Source organism: Sander vitreus, chromosome 19, assembly GCF_031162955.1.
Source record: "Sander vitreus isolate 19-12246 chromosome 19, sanVit1, whole genome shotgun sequence".
Classification (NCBI taxonomy): domain Eukaryota; kingdom Metazoa; phylum Chordata; class Actinopteri; order Perciformes; family Percidae; genus Sander; species Sander vitreus.
Window position 1 is genome coordinate 13,579,839 of NC_135873.1, and position 23,752 is coordinate 13,603,590.

The 23,752-nt window shown below is 42.7% G+C and overlaps 1 protein-coding gene across 1 annotated transcript; it reads right to left on the minus strand.

Moving 5' to 3' along the window:
- Positions 1-5,565: 5,565 nt before the first annotated feature.
- On the minus strand, positions 5,566-23,346 carry serpinh2 (serine (or cysteine) peptidase inhibitor, clade H, member 2). The gene is made up of 5 exons (XM_078276316.1): positions 22,827-23,346; positions 21,576-22,219; positions 16,670-16,762; positions 15,855-16,087; positions 5,566-6,976 (listed from the first exon to the last, which is right to left on the minus strand). Exons 2-5 carry the CDS (start codon positions 22,210-22,212, stop codon positions 6,671-6,673), a joined length of 1,269 nt encoding a protein of 422 aa, XP_078132442.1. The 5' UTR covers positions 22,213-22,219; positions 22,827-23,346; the 3' UTR covers positions 5,566-6,670.
- Between the last annotated feature and the right edge of the window lie 406 nt (positions 23,347-23,752).

Sequence of the window (23,752 nt, forward strand, 5' to 3'; positions counted from 1 at the left end):
TTCATTTAAAATCAAATTAAATGTATTGACATGTTGCACAATAAAGTTAGTCTTTGGCAATTAGACCCCATCGTGACGTCATTTATTTTTTTGTGTGTAGGATGCCATTAGTGGTACATCCCCCAATGGAGGCTAGACACTGGTGGTGGTGATGAAGGGAAATGCCTGAAGATCTGGATGGATGTGATGTGGAGCCAAACTGATGATGGAAGGAACTCTGGCTGCGATGTTATGAGTACTGAATATGAATGGTATGGAGGTCACATACATTTCACTGACAGCAGTGGAGAAAAGAACGGTTTTAAAGTTTGACAGCAACTATATTATCGGCTCAGGGAGATTGTGGCAAATCAGGTCGGATTAATTGAAAGAGTGAACGCCCATAGTCAGCTGATGAAATTCTAGAAAGCACACCTAAGAGATCTGGTTTTACTATAAATCATAGTTCTGTACATTCAGTTTGTATATAACATTAATTTCACTAAAACAGACCAAGCTACTTATCAATGCAACGTAGTTTATCAAAATGATAAGTAAATATGAGAGCTGAGACAAAGAGGAGAGAGAGATTTGACTCACCTACACTCGTAGGCACAAGAAGTTGGATGAGAAAAGTCAGGGTTTTTGTTCCTGGACTTAAGTTTTAATAATTCCTTATAAATAATCAAACACATGAATGTGGAAAGTTATAGTGAATTTCAAACTTTAATTGTAACAATACGTACTGTTAAAGTTATTTAATTTAGGGTTCAGGGTTTCTGCTGGTCCTTAGAGTCTCTCATTTAACTCGTTGAAACCTGCAGAAAACCTGTACAATATAAAAAATATCACATTTCAAAATAAAGATTCATCTACATTTCCCTTCACCTATAAACAAATCTCTCAAATTTTAATAAATAAGAAATTATCAATATATGATTACGCCAAATACAGAATAAGATATTCAAGGAGGGATTAGTAATCCTAAAATGATGGTGACACCAAACATCCTGAGACCAATTTAAGAAAGTCTAATGAGAATCCAAAGTTCGAGGTCAGATTGGTGGAGTTTGGTGTGTGTATCCTACCACAGCGTCCTACATCAGATACACCGGAAGTCTGAAGTTGAGCTCTGAGGCGGACTAGCACGCAGACTTCCTGGCTCCTGGGCAGCATTGAAGACCGGCCTATCATCATCGCACTCTGCTGTCAGCAGCCACTCAAGCTCCAGAGGAACAAGTCCACTGAGCCGCGGTGGCTTGCCTCCACACAGCGACACATGATGTCACCATGCAGGGCTTCAGAGCGGGGCTGAGTCTTCCCCACAGCCCAAACGCCCACCATCAGCAGACGCTCCGAGAAGCCAGGGTTACCCCCTGAGAGACGGCCTTTGTCTCCCTAGAATACAGTTCACCAAAACAGCTGCAGGACACTCCCCAAACAGCTCAAAACACAGTGAGCATGAATTTGTCAACATGAAGGGGTAACACCCGGCTGGAACAGGTTGAAGAGTGAAACCTTTTTCAGACGTCTCCCAGTAATCACTCACTCGGTGACTTGCAGGTGTCTAGACAGGTTAAAGCTATTTTTGGTAGAAAAGTAAAAAGATTTCTGGACATCTAGGTCCCTACAGCATAACATCTAGGTAAGTACTTAGATGTTAAAAGGACCAGGATGCCTCAAAGACTTCCACTTTCAGACATGTTTAGCCTGGTTTTAACCTACCAGTGGTGGAGGAAGTATTAGATTTGTGCAATACTTACAGTAAATGCACGTAGGTACAGACTATTCCACCAGTGAACCTAGACATCTGGACTTCAAGTCACCAGTGGGCTACTTACTGGGTTGGTTACATACAGTATAACTGTTGTTCCGTCATTTCAGTGAAATGCTGTAGAAGCAAAGTTAAATATGTAACCAGTAGACGTCTGAAGAGCTTGCACTTCTCCAGCCCATCAGCCAGATGATTGGCCTTCACATCAACAGTATACCATCCCAGCGGAACTGGGACGGGCGGGGAGCCCCACAGGAAGCCTGACCACAGTCGGGGGGAAAAAAAAGATGAAAACGAAAGGAAATTAGCATCATGCATGTTGTCAGTCTGATCTGTGTAATCAGTATGTATCTGAGGGTCTGCAGAGCTTTGACCGGTGGTTTTGCTGCGGCCCGCCTCGAGCTTCAGAGCTTCACAGCTGTCCAGGTGTCCTCTGTGGGAGTGTGGGAGATACTGAGGTGAATGTGTACAGGGACTGCAATTTATGTATGAGATAACACTTCAACATTCTAATGTATTCACACATACTGGTTATTGCATCATTGTAGAACCCATAGCTGTGATCATCTGATTCCATACTGCATTCTGTTCTCTCCTTCTCAAATTCAAACAACCTTCTTAAAATGAATGTTGTCAATAATGTTTAATTAAAGTGTTCAAGTAAATTCACAGTACAGACACTACTGAAATCTAACCATGACCATCTCTCTCACCTTCTTTATTCACTGCCTGTCCCTTTCTCTGTGACTCCTCGCTTCTCTCTCCTGCCAAAGTACAACAAATAATCTAGTACAAAAAAATATATATATATAGCTTCTTTGTTTCATCTTTGTGTTTGGATTATTTTGTATTTGAATTATAGAAATGTCTCAAACATAAATGCAAGCAAAATCTGTGTTTTACAATAATATATTTATACAATAATAATACTGTAGGCTATTATTACACTATAATTATGCTAGGTGTTTGTGTTGTTAAATTGAACCTATAGGTTCCACTGTAATAACAAAGAACATATATATATCTGTGGTAATTACACTGTTTGAATTGGATCAGGTCAGTTTGTTTGTGGTGAACAGCACAGGGACATCATGTCAATCCTGTCCTGGGCACAGTGGGCGGTACCTACTCTTCCTCTCTCATCTCCATCTCCTTCTCTCTTTTTCGCTCAGTCTCCTCGTCCTGTCTTTTCATTTTCTGTCTCAGTGGAAAAAAACAGGGTCAATTGATATTTATACGTAAATGTTAGTGGCCTCCATTAGAATAATAATAATAACATATATATAATACATAATAGTGATGGTCAGATGATGAATGCCTTTGAATAATCAAAGAACCACCGTGTTGAGTAAAGATTTTTTAGTAATGACAATTATCCACTTATTACTTTATTTTGTGAAATTTGTTTTGTAGCCTACACCTCAGAGAAAATACAGAGGCCTAGACCTCTGTCACCTCAATTGTGGGTACAGACATGGTATCATCCTGTACCGTACACTGGCATATTCTCAATTCAGTAACATAGTTTTTGCATTTCCCTCTCACTCAGCATTGGTTTCTTTTCAGAGCAATGTCCTAATTTTTGCATCTCCGAAGGCTCTTAATTCTTCTATATTATTAATTAATAAATGGCACAAATAAATGTAGGCCTAAACAAAATGAACTAGGTTTGTTTAAATTAACTAGGTTTTCCCTGACTCATCCTGCCAAGAGAGCCTAATGTGAACTCTTGCTAAATCTATGTAAACACTTGTTAGGTTCATTAATGTCTGAAGGCCATTTTGTTATCTAAATAGCTGAGAAAGTGCATCTTCATTAACATCTCCCTTGCAGAACACAAGTATGAAACATCGCTGTTTCCCATGTATCACATGCCTGCCTCTTATTTATGAATAATCTCAGGCTTTTAACAAGAGCAAGGTGAAAATGGACTGGCCCCTGTAGCATTCCTATCAGCAAGTTGACCCCGAGTTGAGCAGAGCCACTTTTATGATTTCCTCTAAAAGGGTAAGTACTGTACTGTAACTGGGATGACTCTGCTCTGAGTGCTCTTTCGCGAGCTCACCCTCTTTTCTGCCACTTGGATTGTCCAAGAGTTGAACCCATCATACAAGGCAGCAGGAAAGACAGGGAGTTCATGGTCCGACATTTATCATGCTTTACTTAAAAACTGAGATTAAACATTAAATTCTGTTCAAATCGTTTTACATGTGAAAGAGTGAAGAGAAGCTCCACTGTTGGCGATAGGGTCAATTCATCACAAGTAACTCAGAATGCAGTTCACCTCAATTACCTGTCAACATATTGCTGCGTGCTATCGTCAAGGAGTGTTGCCGGTCACTGTGTGTGCTGAAGAGAGACAAACACACAAACAGTCAACAAATATGAAAAAGGCTGTCTTGTTTTGAAATATACTGTATCAAGCATCGTCGCATGACAGCTTTCACAGTTGCTATCTTTGAAAACAAATCACTTTGGTTTGGGAATTATTTTGTGTTAATTAGTTAGGAACTTTCCCTTAAATGCTGTAATCCAACGAAATATTTTCCGGTTCAGTGACATAATTTACATGGAAAAAAAGCACAAGAGAAGTTTGTCAACTGGCCAATTAAGAAATCAAATCAATAGGCCTGTGTGCATTTTAAGGATCACCCCGCAGCTTTAAAGCACTTTGGTAGTGACAGTGAAAAAAATGCCCTCATGCAGTTCCCATCATACAGCTGTACATTGAAAAGACCTTCAAAAGAATAAAATGCTCAAGAACAAAATCACAAATCTTTCATGACCAAAAAACTGATCAAACATCATTTGTACCAAAAGACAAGATAAAAAGCCTGTATGTATTTAATGGTGCAATGTCAATGTACATTGGCATATAATACCTCCCTCATAGTTGGATATACTGTACTTATAGCTACTCTATGCATCACTGAGAAGTGGTTACCTTTTCCTTGTGAGCGGATGTGGACATGTACGTTTGTCAGTTTTGTGAAGTGAATACAATGTGAGGGCGAGCCAACGGGGAGCTGGTGTTGGAATGAGCAGGATTGATGTGCTCACAGCATACAGCCTCGGATCCATCATAGGCTTGTCTAAACTGGGCTCCTGGGTTTATTCATTGTGGAGTATTCCTGCAGTATGGTGCCCTTTACAAGTCCCTGTCTACACAGGAGGCCACTGCAGAGGTCATTGTAGTAGCTTTATTCTCTCTCTCTCTCTCTCACACACACACACACACACACACACACACACACACACAGCTACTGTTGCTGAGCAGAGGGCTAAATTAGGAAGAAAGCTGAAATACCGGAGTGTTAGAAGAAGAGATTCATTGAATGCTGTGCATCAGACGGACCAGCTGTGTGTGTAGACGCTGTTACTAAGCACTGTAACAGAACAGATGCAGCACACATTTTCACTTTCAAGTACACTTTCTGGTACCAGACTTTGACAGCTTCTAGAAAAAAAACATCATGCTGGAAACAGCAATTGTTTTATACTCACATGGACAGCGCAACACTAAAGTGAATGTTGTAGTGTTTTTAATAAAACACACAATATAAGATACACATTTACCTTAGTTGGTCGGGAAGCATTTAGTGAATATTTTGACAAAGTTGTTGGTGCACTTTCTACAGTAGGCACTGCGAGCCTATTATGCGCTGCCCCTCAAAATTCATTAACCGATGCTGGTTCAGGGATTTAAAACTGAACAGCACACCCTTGAGGCTCAATGTCAGCCAATTTGCTTCAGGGTAGAAGTAAAAAAAAAAAAAAAAAAAATGCTGTCAAGAAAGATGGAATTAATAGTATGTGTTTTGATGATTGATTGGTTTCTATCAAATAGAAATATTTATTTAAAAAAATGCACCTCATCAAATATCAAACATACACTTTACATACACCACAGTAGCTACTGCGGTTCATTCACATATCACAACCATTTCCTCTGGTGCTTTAAAAAAACGAAATATACAAATGAAAATCAATACCTCTTTGAATGGCTGTAATCATCCTAAATATTAAGTTGTTACATTTAAATCGAGCGATGTCAGTCGTGTTTGTTTCCAGCGGCATAGCGCTGTCATTGATCCCTGCTGGTATTAAGAGATTAAAAGGTTCCCCGTCCTCTCTGTGTTGTTGACAAGTGTTGTGAGTCATTACAGCCATTAGCATTAAGCTGGCTCATCAATAAGTACTTGGCTGATCCATCAGTCTTCCTCTGATATAGCCCAGGGGACCCCATCGTAGGTCCCTGTCAGCTTCGGGAGCGGGCGCATGGGCACCCTTGATCTGTCGGTCATCTCGCTCGCTCGCTCACTCACTCACTCGCTCACTCAGGCTCTGGTGTTTGGCTGACAGGGAGGATTCAAGTGTCACTGTAAGCCTCTATTCGTTAACGTTTGTTTTGTAGATGCTGCTTTAAGTGTTGAGTGAGTGTAGCCACTTCTGCTCGTCAGCATGTTAGTGTTCTAACCATTACCACCATTAGTGTGTATGTTAGTATTCTTTTTTGTTATTTTGGTTTGTGTTGACTTGATCATTGAGGCCTTGAATGTGTGCGTGTATGTGTGTGAGAGAGACAATGCAGGGAGTCTCTTCAAGTTAAGTGTTTTCGCTGTATCCGTTGACTTCAGTAATGTCTTGCACTGTATCTTTATGTATGCCATGTAGGCGTCTGTATGTATGTGTGTGTGTGTGTGTGTGTGTGTGTGTGTGTGTGTGTGGTGTGTCAGGTATGTCAGTGTCAGTCAGCGCGGGACTATGCAGAGTCTATGTATGACAGCCAGCCGTAGTCTGATGTGATAGGGTGCCACAGTGAATGGCAATGTCTCGACTTAGAAACCAGTGGGTCGTCTTTGAGAGGGAGCTTGTAAGACACAGAGCCAAAAAAGAAGACAGACATGTTGGTGGGTATTACAGTTCATCATGTAGGGCCTCTCCCTCTGCATGGTCCAGAGCTCCAATGAGCAGCAGGGCTCCAGTAGTGTTGTCTCTGACAAAGATGATGAAGGGGTGATCAGCGTAGAACAGTTTGGGCTTTTCTATGTTCTCCTCCTCTAGATCTGCATCTCCTTTCCCAGCTTGAGCAGCCAGCTCAAGGGAAGCCCAATGGAGGACTCCACCCAGGTGGAGTTTCCCCTTGCCCTTGTCCGACACCCCCGAGAAATCGGCCACCTTCTGGTCCCAGGCATCGGTCAAGCCCAGAGCAGACAACTGCTTCTGGAAAGGGAAAACAGAGTAATGGAATTTATGGACTGCCATGAATCAATTTCCCCAAAGCTGTGAGGCCATCCCATATAGAGACTTCCTGTAAGTGTTTGCAAACCATCAGCTGCCAGGACGCTGATTAATTATGCACACAAGAAAACTAAACAACGAGTGGGAGGGAACGCACATTTTAAAATTTCCCTGGGAGAAAAGCACTGCCTTTCTAAACCTCGCCGCATGATTAACGTACACATAAAACCGTCCAAAACAGTCACTCAGTAACTTTTCTAAAAGAGTTTTGACCATGTTTATTTACTTTCTATCACAGAAATTTGAGATGGGAAGGAGGCTGACAGTTGCCCTTGTTGTGAGCTGGCAGAACAAAGTGGGCGACAGGCAGCAGAGGAGACGGAAGGAGGAAGCAGAGGATGAATAATTTAAGAGTGATGCCCCGTGACCTCAGCACCTCCTTTGTTTTGGCTCTGATATGAATTCCACAGAAAGTCGTCGTCATGACAGGTAGCTTATCCTCCCATGGCAGAGGGCCACTCACAGTGACAGGCTTCTCCAGGGGCCAGATGAGAGCATGTGTGGGTGTGAGCGTGCGACTGTGTGGACTTGTGTGTGGATGTGCGGGAGGGCCACTGCTGGAAGAGAAAGTTGCAGAGGGAGATGAGTGGGCAAAGATCTTGTTTTCTAGCATTGTTTAAACTTCCACTGATTAAACTCTTTATTGGAAATATCTTTTACCTGCAGACAAGAAGAGTAAATCACTTGGATGAGTTGTCTGGGTAAATGTGAATGCTCTGCGAGTACTGCCTTACTCACATTGGTTATCTTTTCAAAACCACATATGTTATAGCTCAGTATAATACTGCATAATTCCTAAAACCACATGCTGCACATGGACAATTGTAGTAATCCATCTAGAATGTATGCTTCTCTACTTAAAAATGTAGATGTGCATGCAAGAGGAAGTTAGACTGGATTGTGTTGGCTTATGCCTAAACTTAAATAAGTAGATGTATATACAGTTGTAGGCATCTGACAATCCCATTCTAGTGTTTTCATGCAAAGCTCTCGTCTTCACACAGATACACAGCTCCTGCTCTAATGCAATTCTATTGTCCTCATCCATTATTCCTGCACTCTTCCTCCACTCGCTACCACTACATCACTGTCTTCCTCTGCTGCTCTGCCACTTGCCTGGCATCCCCATCCCTCATTTGCCCCGCCCGCCTCTATTTTATTCCACTCTGTCTCTCTCTCTCTTTGCGTCTTTTTTCTCCCCGCCTCATCCTTCTTTCTATGTCAGGCCGGCTCAGCCCGGTATGCATACTTTCTCAACTTCTCCATCTGCAATCATTCCAAGGTTTTTCCACTCCCTCCTTCTAACCTAACGCTGGTGGATTCCTCAGATTGTTGCAGACAAATGTGAGGAAAAGAAGCTGGTTTCTGTGTTTCTCTGTGTCAGCCATGTCCATCCTTCCTCATTCTCCTGAACAGTATTCCAGGAAGACCCAGCTCACTTGGCCTACAGGAGTGCAGGTGCCACTATGAACATATAAATAGTACCGCATGACCTAGCCTTCCTCTCTGACTTTTGTCAAGGCAAAAGCTTTTGGTAAATCTTTTTGAAGGTATAATGTGTTTAAAAATTAAGGGACCCCGTGGCAGCACGCTGGGAAACAGACCAGGGGTGTTAGAGGAGCCAATGGAGGCCCTGTGCGCCACATAGATGTGGCACTGCATTATATGGGGAAAAACCCCTGTGGGAGGTGGTCTATGGCTGCCCTTTCTCTCTGAAGCACCACATGAATCTTAGATGGAACAGCACTGGGCGGACTGCTGATGCGAGTGAGAGCCACAGGCATTGTCAGCTGGTGGTTTCCTCTGTGCGTGTGTGTGTGTGTGTGTGTGTGTGTGTGTGTGCGCGCACAGTGTTTACTTGGCCTACAGCGGTGCAGTATAACTGGGCCTGAGGTAGCATGGCATCAACCCTCAGGCGTGCAGCACTCGGCATCACATTATTTCAGCTCGATGGTTGAGCCCACTAAGTAGCTTGTTGGGTGTGCCTGTGGGGGTTTTAAGGGGATAAGTTGTGACAGCCAGGACGTGTTACAGCTCTATCTGTGAGGAGTCACAGCAGCTGATGTTGAAAGGCAGAGCAGCCTTAATAATGACATTGGGGAAAAAAAGAAAGATGAGAAGAAAAGCAGAGATCAAATAGGTATACTATTGCTAAACAGTGCTTGTTTTATATAAGCTGCTGTTTCCAAACTATGAGACTTGAACTGGGAAAAGACCTTAAGATGATTAAAACGTAGGAAAGACTACACGCCATACACAACAACTATCTCTACCAACATCAGATATGTTTTTCTCAACAGTCAAATAGGGGCACTTGCGGAACAACTGAGTAAAGAAGACAGATTGAATCAAGTCCTGTCACTAGGTAACTGATGAAATCCCATGAAAAGCCTTGTATGGTTGTGTGTAGAATGAAATGTACTTGTGTAGCTATGTAATTATTGATTATATTCTGGCTTCATCATTTGGTCTATGAAATGTCATGAATTAGTCAAAGAAATACCCATCATGATTTCTAAAAGCCCAAGATGATGTCTTCAAATGTCTTGTTTGCCAAGTAATAGCCAAATCTCCATAAATGTCCAGTCCCCAATGATATAAATATAATATATATGTATATAAACAGAGAAAACCAGCAAATCCTCACAAATAAGAAGCTGGAGCTAGGGACTATAGGGACACTTTTGCTTGAGAAACGACTGAAACAATTTGTTTACAAAAATACCTGCAGAATGATTATCTGTTGGTCAGTTTCTTCTACTTCTTCTACTATATGATGTCTTCAGTCCCAATTCCGGTTGTAAATATCAAATATGTTGGTGTCCGGTAGCGGATTGGTTACAGCACATGCAAAATCTCTGGTGGGGACCTTTGTAGCATCCCCTTCTCTTTCCCCTTGTTTTTTTTCCTGCCTCTTTATTTTTCCAATAAATAAACACATCTTGATGAGAACATCTGCATCTTTTGAACCAGAAGGCAAGTTATTTCAATTCTTAAAACACCACACACTGTATGATTTTCTCACCACGGTCAACATCAACTGACTCAGACTGAAACAAACTCAACTGTGATCAGTCCAACAATCATAAAACACTGGGGTTAAAACCTCCCTGCCCCCGCACAGTTTACACCTCCTGTTCCCTCCAGCTTACCAATCACACCAGCCAAATGATTCTTTAAAGCTGTCGCCACCTTAAAACAACTACAGATGTGTTCTGCTTAATTTAATACTGCCCTTAACATTCTGTGTGGGTGGTTTCAAGAATGTAGTACATGGCACTGGCATCATCACAGCTCCATTTCACGGACACATTAGATGCAGGCTTTTAAAAAAAAACTCTCTTTCTATTGGCTCTCTTGAGGCTTCAAAGCCTCTCCATCTCTTTATTGAGTCTCATCAACAATACTGCTACTGGCATCTTATTTACATGGGCTTTTACCTCTTTTACACAGTCAATACGCTCTCTGTCTCATTCACTCGCTCACATATATACACATAAATTGCTTTTTATTCCAACAAATGAAAAAGGAAAAAAAAGAAGCTTTTGCTTTTAGTAAGGGATTTAATGAATGGCCATGAAACCCATCTGATAAATTCATATGATGCAGGGATGTGGTAGCTGGGTTAAAACAGCTGTCCCTCGACACTGTATACTGCAGAGTGTGCTCTTGTAAATATTTGATGGCCTTTTGACCTCATTAGCCGTGATTGAGTGAGCTCTCCGGTGCACCCTCATATGTCTTAGTCACCGACTGGAGATACAGCCAGAATGGAGCTCAAGCTCGACCATTAGTGTGTATGTGTGTGAGGCCTGGTCAGCACGGGATCAGAGACAGAGGGAGAGTGTGGTTTATCCAGTGGCCTCTGGGCCAGGCTTGTTAAGAGGGTTCTCCGTCTCCAAATACAGACTCCGACACAGCGTGCCCTTCACCAGAGGAGAACTTCACAAATAGGGAGACGGAAAAAAAGAAAAAGGCAGAATTCTGCAGCTATTTATAGTTCTTTGTGACGCTTTCCACCTTGTCCCTAAGCAATCATTGACCCCCCCTTCGTCCTCCTCCACCTCTTCTGCTCACTTGCCTGCCGAATGTCAATCCTATTTAGGTCAGCAGAGCCAATCTGTGGCTGCTGACTGATGGCATATTACAGTCACATGTAAGACCTACAAAAAGGAATTAGATCCCTGAAAATGATATGACAGAGAGAGGACAGAGATGTGGTGAGGGAATGAGTGTGTTTGGATGTGGCAAATCCATGTAACATGACCCAGAGGTGCGTGATTTAGTTTGGCCTCATTTGTCTCGCACAGAGGACACTAGTGTTAGGGTTGATACAGTACACACACACACACACACACACACACACACACACACACACACACACACACACACACACACACACACACACACACACACACACACACACACACACACACACACACACACACAACTATGATCTTCTATTTGTCCAGATGCTGTCCTCTAATCTCAGGAGTCCATGGCCATCCAAAGCACTGACAGACAGAGTGGTAAACAGTATTAACGCACAGTGATGAGCAATTATTTGCCCGACCCAATTGGAAAAATGATCGTCAGAAAAGACATAGCAGAATGTCACTGGCCAGAGGGGTTGGACAGACAGATGAAATGAGCTCGGAGTGGGTTGAAAGCTTGTTCCGAGATTTAGCCCTTTCATAATGATTCCTCAAATGCACCTCTTTTTTCTTCAGAGAGCTAACGGAGGCAGACAGCTCTTGACGAGGCCAAAACATTCAAGTGCTTGTCCATAATTAGGTTACACAATGGGAGCTACTTTTAGTTATTTACAAGAGTAAAAAGTTCTTGTTTTCTGTCTGGCAAACTCTTGCAGAGACAAAAGAGGATTTGTGCAACAGTACATTTCTTCTCTTTCCCTGGTAAACTTGTAGCTGTGTCAAAAGGAATTGTTTCAAGCTTTAGTTCTAGATTACAGCCTCTTCCCCAGTGTGTCCTGACAATGTTAATGTCAAAAGCTTGTTTTTCAGGGCATGTCTAGCAGAGTAACATGGCAGCACTACTCTTCTGAGATGTTTGTTAAACTAGAAAGAGGCCAAAGTGGATTTCGTCAGTCCATGATGAGGTTACAATATACATCTACAGAGGAAATGGTAATAGGTTCCAGTCCCTTGCCCTAAGGAAATGGGTTTTACTGACATACCCTCTGTATCTGTCAGGTTCAATCTCTCTCTCTCTTTCTCTCTCAGGTTCAATCTCTCTCTCTCTCTCTCTCTCTCTCTCTCTCTCAGAGTGACTGGAAACATGCAAGAGGGTGCAAACAGAAGTGAACTCACTCTAAGCTGTGGGATAGGAGCTGAGGCGCATCCATGCAATTTGAAAATATTTCAACTTAATAGATAAATGATCCAGAGGTTGTATGACTCCACTTAATAATCGCACGGAGACAAAAAGAAAAAGTTGGAATTTCTGGCAGTTTTCAGCTAGCTAGCTTTTCCTTGCATTCAATCTAAATGCATCGTCTGTCTCTTACTGGTGGGTAACAGTGAGCACTAAAGAATGTCTGAAGGATATTTTAATGGTACGGCATTGTCTTAAATGCAAATTCTTTTCTTTACTGTTTTGCTCACCTAAGCTTGCTTTATAGCCAGTCTCGAGCTAGAAAATCTTTCCTTCACTGTCTTTCTTATTAGCAAAGAATGGGATACAAAATATTCATGTAGCAGCTTCACCTTTTGAGCTTTTGCCAGTTTAAATGGCAAACATTGCCCTTGGAAGGTCAAGGTTTATATTAAGTAACTAAAAAAATGTAACTTGGTAGATTTGTGTGCTCTCTGCAAGCCGGTGTCTGTACAAAGCTCATTTGTGAGGAACAACCTCCACTTCGTAACACAACTGCACAATCGCAAGTGTTTCTGTAGTTCCAACAGTGTGACAGTTCTTATCTATTAATCAACTTAAAGCTTTAGTGCATAACATTTTTATAATAATGAACGTCCGTTTCATTCAAGCCATTGCCAAATGAGTTGCTACAAAGCTAATTAAGACTTTCAGCTCCACAAAACTCTCTCTGTATTTCTCAGTATGGCTGCGTTACAAAATGGTGTCGTCCGGGCAACTTTTGTGCGCAGAACTTCGAGTGAAGATCATTACCTCTTCTGAAGAGTCCATGTTTTTTTAATCCTCAGTGTCCTCCAACAGTTTTGTTGTCATTACTTAGAATTCCTCATGGGGGGGAGGGGGGGGGGGGACAGAAACTACACACTATAGCTTTAATAGTTTTGAACCAGCTCGTGAAAAATCAGGTGTGTCACATACAAAAAACAATGACTGAGACATCCCTAGTGAGTTCATTATTTGGCAACTGCAAATAAAAAAAGTGAACCTGTAGATTAGAACTATGACTGCAACTAATGTCAGCACAATATGCTTGAAAAGGCAACTTTCTTTTTGCCATGTCCCACATCATCAAAGATGTGGAGGCCTGTGTGATTGTAGCAAGTCTGTGCTCTTGCCCCACGCTATGAACCCTGTGGCCTGGTCAAATACGTGCTCTTACACTAGCTCGACAACTCTCCAACCTTTCAGTCTGCAGCCTGACACAGCCTCTGGTTTGGCCTGTGTGAACCTTAACACGCCCCATGCACTCACATTAGCATCAGCAGCCACTAAGCTGCTGCCTGTCTGTCTGCCTGCTGCTCCTCCTGGCTTCCTTTCCTCTGAGACTCAGACCAGCTACCTGCTGGCTCTAAGGGCTAAGAGAAGCAGAGATACAGGCAGACTACCAGCTGGGCTGTGGCATGACCTTTGTGCTCCTGCAAAAGGAAATCTGTGGGAGGCTTTGGAAGTCCACCGAGGAGCTACAGGTCACGGTCATCCTGAGGCCCCTCTCAGCCTACGAGCTGCCAGAGTTTGATTCCCTGCTAAAGGCTGTTGCAGCCCAATGCTGTGACAGCTGGGTGCCCATCACCTCAAGGGAAGGAGTGACATTTGAACTCACAGAGTGAGAGTCTGCATTGAACTGGAAGGGGCAAGCCAGGCAACTGCTTCCATTCCTAAGAGCACTAAAAAGAGAAAAGGAAAGACATGTAGGCAAGAAACAGAGGTCACAGGTGAAGAATGCATGGACAGGGACACGAAAGAGGAAGAAATGACATGCGAGAAACACTGTGCGACATGGAGGCAGAGCAGCAAGGCACAAGGACAGAGAGAGAGGAGGCGACAAATACTCTTGAAGGGGAAGAAAAAGGGAACCAAGATAAGCAGAGTACGAGTTGGGAAAAGGAGGTGGCTAAGACAAAAGCACAGAACAAAGAAGAGGAGACATGGAAAAACAAAAGACGAGGATGAAGAAGGCGAGGAAACAATGAGAATGATGACTGGATGTCTTGGAGATATGAGAAACCGTATCAGGTGAAGTGAAAAATGATGCAGCGTGTGGACACAGGTAATGAATGAAAGCTAGAAACTAAAAGAAGAAAGTACAATTGTGGCTGCATGCAGGGATCCACTCTGTCAAATTCCACTACTGTATCAAAGAGCTGAGAAAGCGCTTCCCCACTGCACATTTAATGTACTGTGTAAGCATATCACCTCAGTCCTCAGTGTCAAATACAAATGCAGGGAACGTGGACTAAAAGAAAAAAGATTCAACAGTATTACTCCCACAGAAACACCTGTAGATCCCCCTACAAAGAAAAACTACAAATCCTGTTGCTAGGGCAGGTGAGGTGAGTCTGGACATTAGGCTAATTCAAGATGGACTGCGTCTGGTGGGGATGGAGCACCTGGTTGTTCACTCTCACAAGGATTTGCCAGAGCCAGCCAAGGCTCTAGGGAGGGGAATTGAGGCGCCACAGCTCAGGCAGCTGTGCTGCAGCCGTACACACAGGCAGCTCACGGTGGAGTAAAAGGGATGCAACCACAGACCTAGAACATGTACCTTGCTCAAAGACATAACCCTGAAATGGAACAGGGTGTCACAGATGAGCTATCTTGTAAAGTCAGTGACATAAAGAAGCCCCTCTGATCGCATTCAAAGCGTTTATCAGGTGAGGATGAAGACATCAGTCTTTTATCCAAACATGTCAGAGCAGTCTGCATCAGAGATACCAGTCTGCCTGCAATAAAAGACAGGCATGATGTATTAGCCTGATCTATATGGGACTCAAAATATGGGAAATATACTATAAAGGAAACAGAAGTATTACGCTGTGATTGATTTATAACTAAAGGTCGAGTTCATTCCATCTTAATGGAAGATATCGTTTTGCTTATTTCACTAGTACAACTACAATCCAGGCGGCAACCTCTGGTGTTGAACCATGAAGCCATAGCGGAAGAGACAAAAACTGTTGTTCTTTGAGTGGCCACTTGAGGCTGCCTCCAAAAGAGAGCCAATCAATCCCCATAGACCTCCATTTGAGTCTTTTTTTTTTTAACTCACCCGTTTAAATTATATTCGGGCAGGTGGCTACCATCACAGGAGGCGAGCATAGACTCTAGGCTGTATTTGGTCCGCCTCAGCCCCACTTTTGGATTAGCTGACATCAAGCGATGCCAAGATGGCGACGGCTGAGCCACTGGGAGCTGCCCATTTTTAGCTTAATTTTGGCTCTTCAGAAACCTACGGGTGTCATCACGGAGACTATGTCCATATTTTTATATTATAGTCTTTGCTACAATCACAATAATGTACAGTAAGTTAACTACCTTAACTTTACAGTCATCATTCAAGTTTTGAGTGAACATTCATACCGATATTTCAAAAATGCTTCACCAAATACGAATAAAACGTTGTGCTAACCTGCAGACTGAGTGTGCTGGTGATGTTGGTCTTGGGCAGCGAGATGGACACACTGGTGATATTGGTCATCTCCAGCCACTTGGACAGCAGCTCAAGAGTCAGAAGCTTCTCCAACCTCGCCAGGCTCTCCACATGAAAGGGCATTAGAAGCACGACGCTGGCCTTGCCCCCACATAGAGGCGCCTCCAGAACCTGCACCATGTTTTCTATGTCTTCATGGTGACGGTACAAACCTGGAGGATATGACAGGCGGAGGCATGCACAGAGGTGAGGAAAGATCAGAGTCAGGGAGAGAATTTGTCATAATGGAACATTCTTGCTTTTCAGTGGTAGTTCAGAACAGTAGCTCTCTGCAGCAGTTCTCTTCAACGTGAGTTCAGACTTGCATTTTCAGCTGTGTCACTTGGTGCCACCTGAGTTCTCACTGAACTGAATTACAGGAGAAAACACTACAGAGCTGGGTTGAATCCACTCAAACATGATGTATATGCAACCTTAGACATGACAAAGGATCACTGAAATAATATTTTTTATGAATTTGAAATGGCATACTAGAACATTAAATAGAATACAATGTATCCCTCCAACATCTTTTACTGCTGTCATAGCAGAAATATGCTCTGCTCCGTTGTTGTTTTAAGACAATACATAAAATATGAAAAGCGTGTTAAATAAATCATAAAAGGTATACAGTGATAAATAGGAAAGAAGCAGATTGGACCTTACAGATGTTCAAGCCATTTTAGAACTCAAATAGCTTTTCGCCGCATCTATTTTCTGGCAGGAGTACAGCAGCGACAGACTGTGTTTTTTACCTGCTCTGTGCATCATCATTACTTTGGTGTATTCCTTCCCCAAGAAGGTACGATGATCTGTGCTCCCCTCGCTGAACTCTCTCTCCCAGAGGCCTGAGCAAACAGCCAAACACAGAGGACAGAGCCATTTTGAAAGCAGAACGCCTGACATGAATAGGCTGTGAGAAAATACTGAATGATTGAAAAGAGGTGAAAAGGTGGACAGACACTAGGTTAAACAATGCCATGTTCATAAAATACATACAGACCTCATACACAGTGACACCGGCTGACACTGCTCATGAATCATCAATATCTACTGGCCATTAAAAAGTGTCTACCCTTCTCAATGCTGAGCTGAGAGTGCTATACTGAGGCAGTTATGAGGTCCTTAAGGCCACATCGTCCCATTCACTGTTCACCACATGCCACTTGGCCCGGCTAACCCCCTGACAGCTGTCAATTTAGGAGAGTAGTGGAATTACTGTTGTAATAACCTCACAACACATTCCCAAAGCCGCTGGCCCATTCTATTGTGCAGGGGACACTGGGTGGAGTGAGGAGGTTGACAGATTATGACTTGTACTTATGTGACTCTTTGTGAATGACACCTGGTGCCAGCTAGGGCTGCAACTAACAAGGATTTCATTAATCGATTATCAATCACAACACTTATGACACAAAACTAAGGTGCAAGAAGGCCAAAGAAATATCAAATGGCTCATTTGCCCTATTGGAAGCCTAGAGACCAATTGTTTGGCTCTATTATTAAATACTTGCACTGGACAAAGAGTGCAGAGCCCTCTATTCTCTATCGATAATCAGCTAGTCCCTAAAATGTCAAAATATTGTGAAAAATACCTTTTGAAAGTTCCTAGAGCCCAAGGTGACATCTTTAAATTGCTTGTTTAGTCCCACACAATTCAAAATACTCTATTTAAAATGATATGAAACGGACTAAAGCAGCTCTCAAATACCAAATATTCTCATTTGAATGTTTGGCATTTTTGCTTAAACAAATTACTTAAAAAAATTTTTTTTTTTGCCATTATAGGCCTCTATTTGTATAGGACAGCTTAGACTTGAAAGGGGAGAGAGAAGGGGAATGACATGCAGAAAAGGGCCACATGTCAGAGTCAAACCCGCGGCCGCTACGTCGAAGTGTAAACCTCTATATATGGGCGCCCGCTCTACTAGGTGAGCTAACCAGGTGCCCTATGCTAACATGTATTAATTAGCACTAAAAACAAAGTGCAGCTGAGGCTGATGAGATTTCATTAGTTTCTGAGGTATTTAGTTGTTCACCAAAGTATTGGACAAATTAAAATGTTGACCTGATGATGGCCCTAGATGAAAAGCTAAGGGATAAACAAAGTTATTACAACTTATCCTGAGGGGGACGTAAATGTCTGTAACACATTTCATGGCAATCCATACAATAGTTGTCGAGATATTTCACTAAAAACCATGAATGTCAACCTGGTAGGATTTCTTTCCAACTCTACTCCCCTGGTGATTTCATCGGTGATATTTTCTTCAGACTTTGGAAAGCTCCAGAGCCACACAAGACATTATACAACTGATTTTACAGGCTGACAGGTACTGAACTAACTAAACTGAACTTGATGTGTAAAATTGGAGCCACTTTAAATAGTTTAATTGATTATAAAAATGAATGTTAATTAATTTTTTGTTGATCAATTAATGAACAGCAATTACAACACTAGGCTTTCCCAGAACCACCCAGCCTAAATTGGACCCCAGCCACTAACAAGTCACAGCAGAACGACATGTGATTCTCCCTTCCAGGCATGCTAGCGCAAGTCACAGACATTTGCTCCGCTTGCTATAACATCAGAGAGTGAAACATAGCCGTGCTGGAATTCAAAAACAACTGGCTGAAGATTACCTGAAGTGGCAGCCGTGTTGTTGAAAAGATGTCATAATGAGGAATAAATTCTCCACGGTATGTGTACATGTGTATGTTTGAGTTGTATCGAGCAGCGACTTAATGACCTCACCAGCCTGTGCAACAGACTCTGTGGATCTCTGCGTGTGGGCTTGTGTCTAGACGAGCTTTAGGTTCGCCCTGCATTATCTTCTTTTATGGGACAGCACTGTAACAAGAGAGATCACTTGAAACCTGAATCCATTTATATCAATCAACAATGAGACAATTGCAGCTGAGAACTCCAATCGCTCACAGACTTACCAACTCATACTGTAAATTTAAGGCAACAACCAGAGAAGAATCAATGAGGCCTACTGGCTCCCTTCTCCTCCCTCATCAACTTTTGATTACAAGTAGTTGCGGTATTTCAGAAGCTATTATTAGAGGTAAGAATATGTGGGGACTTGTTGTTCTCTATCCCCTTTTCTATCCTCTTCTCGTTCCCCATGTTGCTGTGTTATCCTGTGTATAAGTTTCTCACAACAGTTTTTTTTTTTCACTATCTTATTTTTCTTCTTCCATCTGCAGTGTTTGTTTGTCTAAAACAGGAACAAAGCCTGAATTAATTAACCAGTGTGGACTGGAACTCCCAAGGTAGCCCTTTTACATCCCTCCACTATGTCTGTCAATCTCTTTCGCTCTCTCAGTAGGCCACCCTCTCTCTTTCCTTTTCTCAGTTTTCGCTATTTACTTGCATCTCTTTGTCCCCTTCCCACCCAGACATCGCTCCCTACACTGCTCATTCTCATTCAACTTCTTTGCTTTTACCATCTCTCCACTATAAACATGTTCCACTACTAATCGCCCCTGACCTTCCCTTTCTCTGAATGCTGTGTACATCCCAGGGAAGGAGGGACCGCAAAGAGCTTTTTTTAATTCTCCCCTTCAATAATTAACTAAAGGGGACGACAGTGAAACAAACAAAAGTGGGCAAAAAAAGCAGATGCCTGTTCAGTGCCAAAAGAAATCCCGGCACCATCTCTAAAACCATTACATTATCACACACTATGAATTGTGTGAAATCAAAGACAAATAAAAAAGTTACAACAAACCAAAGGCAGCAAGTACGAGCAAGAAGCAAACTATCGACCACTTGTGAATTATGAATCAAAACTAAAGGAATCCAATTTTAGGTAATCTAATTTGTGTGCTGCAATCTGCTGTGTAATCTAATTTGTATATTTTCTCCACAAAATTAATGAACCGACCAACGAGGGCCAGTTCACAGAAAAACTAATTTCGTAATGAAGTCAAAACATCAAACAAAGAAAATTAATTAAATTGCTTATCAATGTATAGTCTGTCTGGGAATGTTATTTTCAAAAGGTTGTCTATCTGTTGGCAACCGGTTTTTCACTTCAGCCGCCTTGCCTGAATACCTGCAGGAGGAAACAGAAGGGATAGAGGAAAAAAAAAAAAAAACAGATAAGGATGTGAACACGAGACATGGGAAGAAGAGACAGGGGGTAGATTAGACACATGATAAATAATGACAAGAGCATAAAAACAGAGACAAACGCCACAAAAAAGTGAAACAGAAGGATATATTTAACACATCATCATCTTTTGTGGAGACTGCAAACAAAAATGATATCAGCAGGCATGCGAATGTTGACTTTGCTCTGAGAAAAAGAGAGATGGTACTGTAGATTATAGTCCTGAAAAGTTGTCATGAAAATGGGAAATGGGCTATTTGCTATTTCTTTGACTCATAATGAACTAAAATCTAGTTGTACTGACACCCTTCAACAGCCAAATAAAAGTTACAATATTCTAACTCTTTAACCTTGAATGGTACTTTTTAAAGGTCCCATATTATGCTAATTTTCAGTTCCACACTTTTTACATGCTTTAATGTTCAAAAAACACATTATTATTTCTCATACTGAGTCTGAAATGCTTCGTTTTAGCGCCTGTCTCTTTAAACCCCCCTCCCGAAAAAGACCTGCTCTGATTGGTCAGCATTTCTGGCTCTTGCGCATCTGTGCTCTCCATGTCTCTGTACCGTCCTTGCAGCTGGGGAATGACTATAACAGCACTTTAGTGCCACTTTCTACCAATATATAGTATAGTTGTGACATCACAACTGTACAGAAGTCCTGACGGCTCGTTTAAAGGCACCGTTTCTGAATACTGACTGTGTGCATTTCTCGTTTTAATACTTTCACAGTGTTTTTGGGATGCAACCGTTATATCACAGATGGGGCTTTTCGTACCGAAACAGTGACTAGTTTCCTCCACTGCAGCCTGTCACAAAGAACAGATCTGAGCCAAGCTGTGCCGCTGCAGACTTGGAGCGCTCAAAGCCCAGATGTTAGGCATGACACCGAGGGAGAGAGTCTGGACACTTGTTACTCAATTATGTAAGATGACACATCACCCCCCAATTGAAGATGAATACGCTCTCAGTGATAGACCCCAGAATCATCCTTTATCTGCTGTGTCCACCAGCTGGGGTCCAGTGCATGCACACACACACACACACACACACACACAGGAACACACACAGACATGCACACTGCACACAGGTGGGCATGCTGGCACACACAGTGTAGTGGGCAAACTGGCATGTAGCCTCTCAGTGCTGTCTGAGAACACTGAAAACAGTACATAGGCATGCCATATTAATATTCTAAGACTTCTCATCCAGTGCAGCAAACAACATCAATAAAGAGGCATTGCGTAGTTACAAATGACTCCATAATTACAAAGCACACCAGTCTATTTCAGCATTACTCAGTCTAGCTGCTATGTTACGTATCTATATCCAAGCAGTTATGCCACTGGATAATGAAATATTCAGTTGGCTATAAACTTGCATCATTTAGGGTCACAGTTAAGACTGTTTTGGAGACACTGACAAATGATGACATGTTTGCATACTATTTTAGGACTATTATTTCACAACCAAGTGAGTATAGACAAGCCCACTTCACTTGTACATTTTTGTGTATACTGTGCACTGTTTATCCATACCTTTAAAGCGCAGGGCATTGGCCAGTATCAGAGCTCCAGCCTTAGCCTGGCTGTAAGCTGCTAAAGGAGCTCCCTCCAGCCCACCAAGCCCAGCCTTGGCCCAACCATGGAGCTGCTTCAGGTCAGCAGTGGAGTCTCCTTTTCCCAGTGGCTTATGCAGCAGCCTGAACCTAGCCTGGCTCTCCTTCACAAACGCCTGGCTAAATGGAGGAGCTTGCTTGAAAAACAGAGCTGAGGATGTGTGCAGGTGAAAGCTGCTACCATTGGCTGCAGTGAAGCTCTTTAACGCCTCAGACAGAAGATCCCCAGTGTGGGCTCCAGCCTTGGAGGGGGATGGGGTCTTGAGGAGGTCTTGGAGCTGGCTGGAAGTGGTACCTGCTGAACCTCCATCCAGCGCTCCAAGTGAGGAGGCCACAAGCAGAGGGGAGAAGAGGGTGTTTACAGAGACCGAGTCAGAGCGGAGGGCCTGGTACAGGTGCAGACCAAGAGCCCAGCTGGGGTCACCCAGAGGAGGAGGTGGGCGGGATGGAGGTCTGGTTGGGGCAGCAGGGCTCTTCTTGGATGAATTGGCCTTGCTGCCCTGCACCAGAAGAACTGGCCAAGAAATGAGTATATAGACAGAAAGCCTGAGCAGCATGGCAGATCTAGAGGAAAGCACAGGGAGGGGTAGAAATATAAACTATTTGTGTGTGTGTGTGTGTGTGTGTGTGTGTGTGTGTGTGTGTGTGTGACAATGAGAGGAATGAAGGGAATTAATTCCTCTCATTAATAATACAAAGAATAAAGCTCTATTCATTACACATATTTTGGCAGATTTTAACAGTGTAATGGCTACTTGTGTTATTGCACAGTTCATATTTGAGATTAAGCAATATAAACACAGCCTAAGGGTTCCCTTTTGCTGTAAAACTACAACTAGGCTACTTATATTATCAAACAGCAGTCCCTGCTCAAACAGTGCCAGTAGTAAACTTGATTTTGTAAATTCCTCCCCACTTGGCAACATGCTTATTATCTCACCCGCTGCGGGAAAACCAGAGTTTTCACTTTGGTGACACTTTGATCAAGTTCCAAAAGCTTTTCTCTATATTGCCTTACAAAAAACCCTAGACTCGCCGACTGATTTTGCCGAGCTGGTGACAGGAGTGACGGCAAACATCTGTTGTCTAGAATTCAGCCTACTCTTGTTATGATTGCCGTAGACCTCTAGGCGTAAAGGAAAGAAGGAAACGCGTATTTGATCAAATTTACCGTTAATGAATTCAAGTGTGTGTATCGCTCTCCTCCGCTGCTGCTTTTAGCCGTGTCCTGCACAGGAAGGGCCGGGAGTGGGTTTCAGACGTGGCAGCACACGGAGGAAGTTTTTCCGTCTTTCCTCAACTTCACCCCGGGAAAAGCTTCCTGTTTAACCGAAACCTCCAGGCATCTCATTGAAGCAGCTACTGAGCGCAGTTTGAGATAAACGGTGGCAATTAAGGCTAACGAAAAACAAAAAAACTTTATTAAACAGCTGTCACCCAAAATACCTTCAGAGTGAGATGTGAGATGTAGTTGTAGGGGTTTAAAGTTTCATACTGTGAAAAAGCACCATAAAAAAGTCCCGTTCCGCTTTCGAAGCAGAACATATCGCCCCGTGGTTAAACCTCGTTTTACTGCAGTTACAGGCTACTGCATAGGCTATTACAGCTAAATATGCAGCTTCGTCTATAAAAAAAAAATATATTTATGAATGTAGAATCCATTAGAAGCTAACCACGGGAGAAAACCTACGGTTAGGTCGCTTTAAAGTCCGTTGTGGTGTCTCTATCGTGTATGCAGGCATAATACATTTATGCTTTACAAAACCATAATTAAATGTGACAATGTCCCTAGGGATATATTATAGCGGTTCGCTATGAGCTTGGCAGGGATTGTGTGCATGTAATGTTGGGCCTGGTAGCCTATAGTTTTTAAAACGAACAAAAATCCACCAGTTGCAGTAAATGAGGCGTTTCTCCATGTGTTCAAAAGCGAGCTTTGTGGGTTTGCCTGGATAATAAACCCTCTTGTTCTTGGCTCAGTTGGGGTTGTAGTTCCCAAAGCCGTTCAAGCGGGGTCGCTAATGGTCTTCTCTTCGCCTCAGCTCAGTGACCCTGGGAGAGGCTGCAGCATGTGGGCCAGGGCCTCGCGAACTTGAC

What these genes read in the sequence shown, in the direction of transcription:
- serpinh2 (XM_078276316.1), bottom strand. Translation starts at nt 22,212, where the DNA reads ATGCTGCTCAGGCTTTCTGTCTATATACTCATTTCTTGGCCAGTTCTT. An exon ending in CAATGCCCTGCGCTTTAAAG is followed by an intron (nt 16,763 to 21,575) that starts GTATGGATAAAC and finishes CTGTTTGCTCAG; the next exon opens with GCCTCTGGGAGAGAGAGTTC. An exon ending in AATGATGATGCACAGAGCAG is followed by an intron (nt 16,088 to 16,669) that starts GTAAAAAACACA and finishes CATATCCTCCAG; the next exon opens with GTTTGTACCGTCACCATGAA.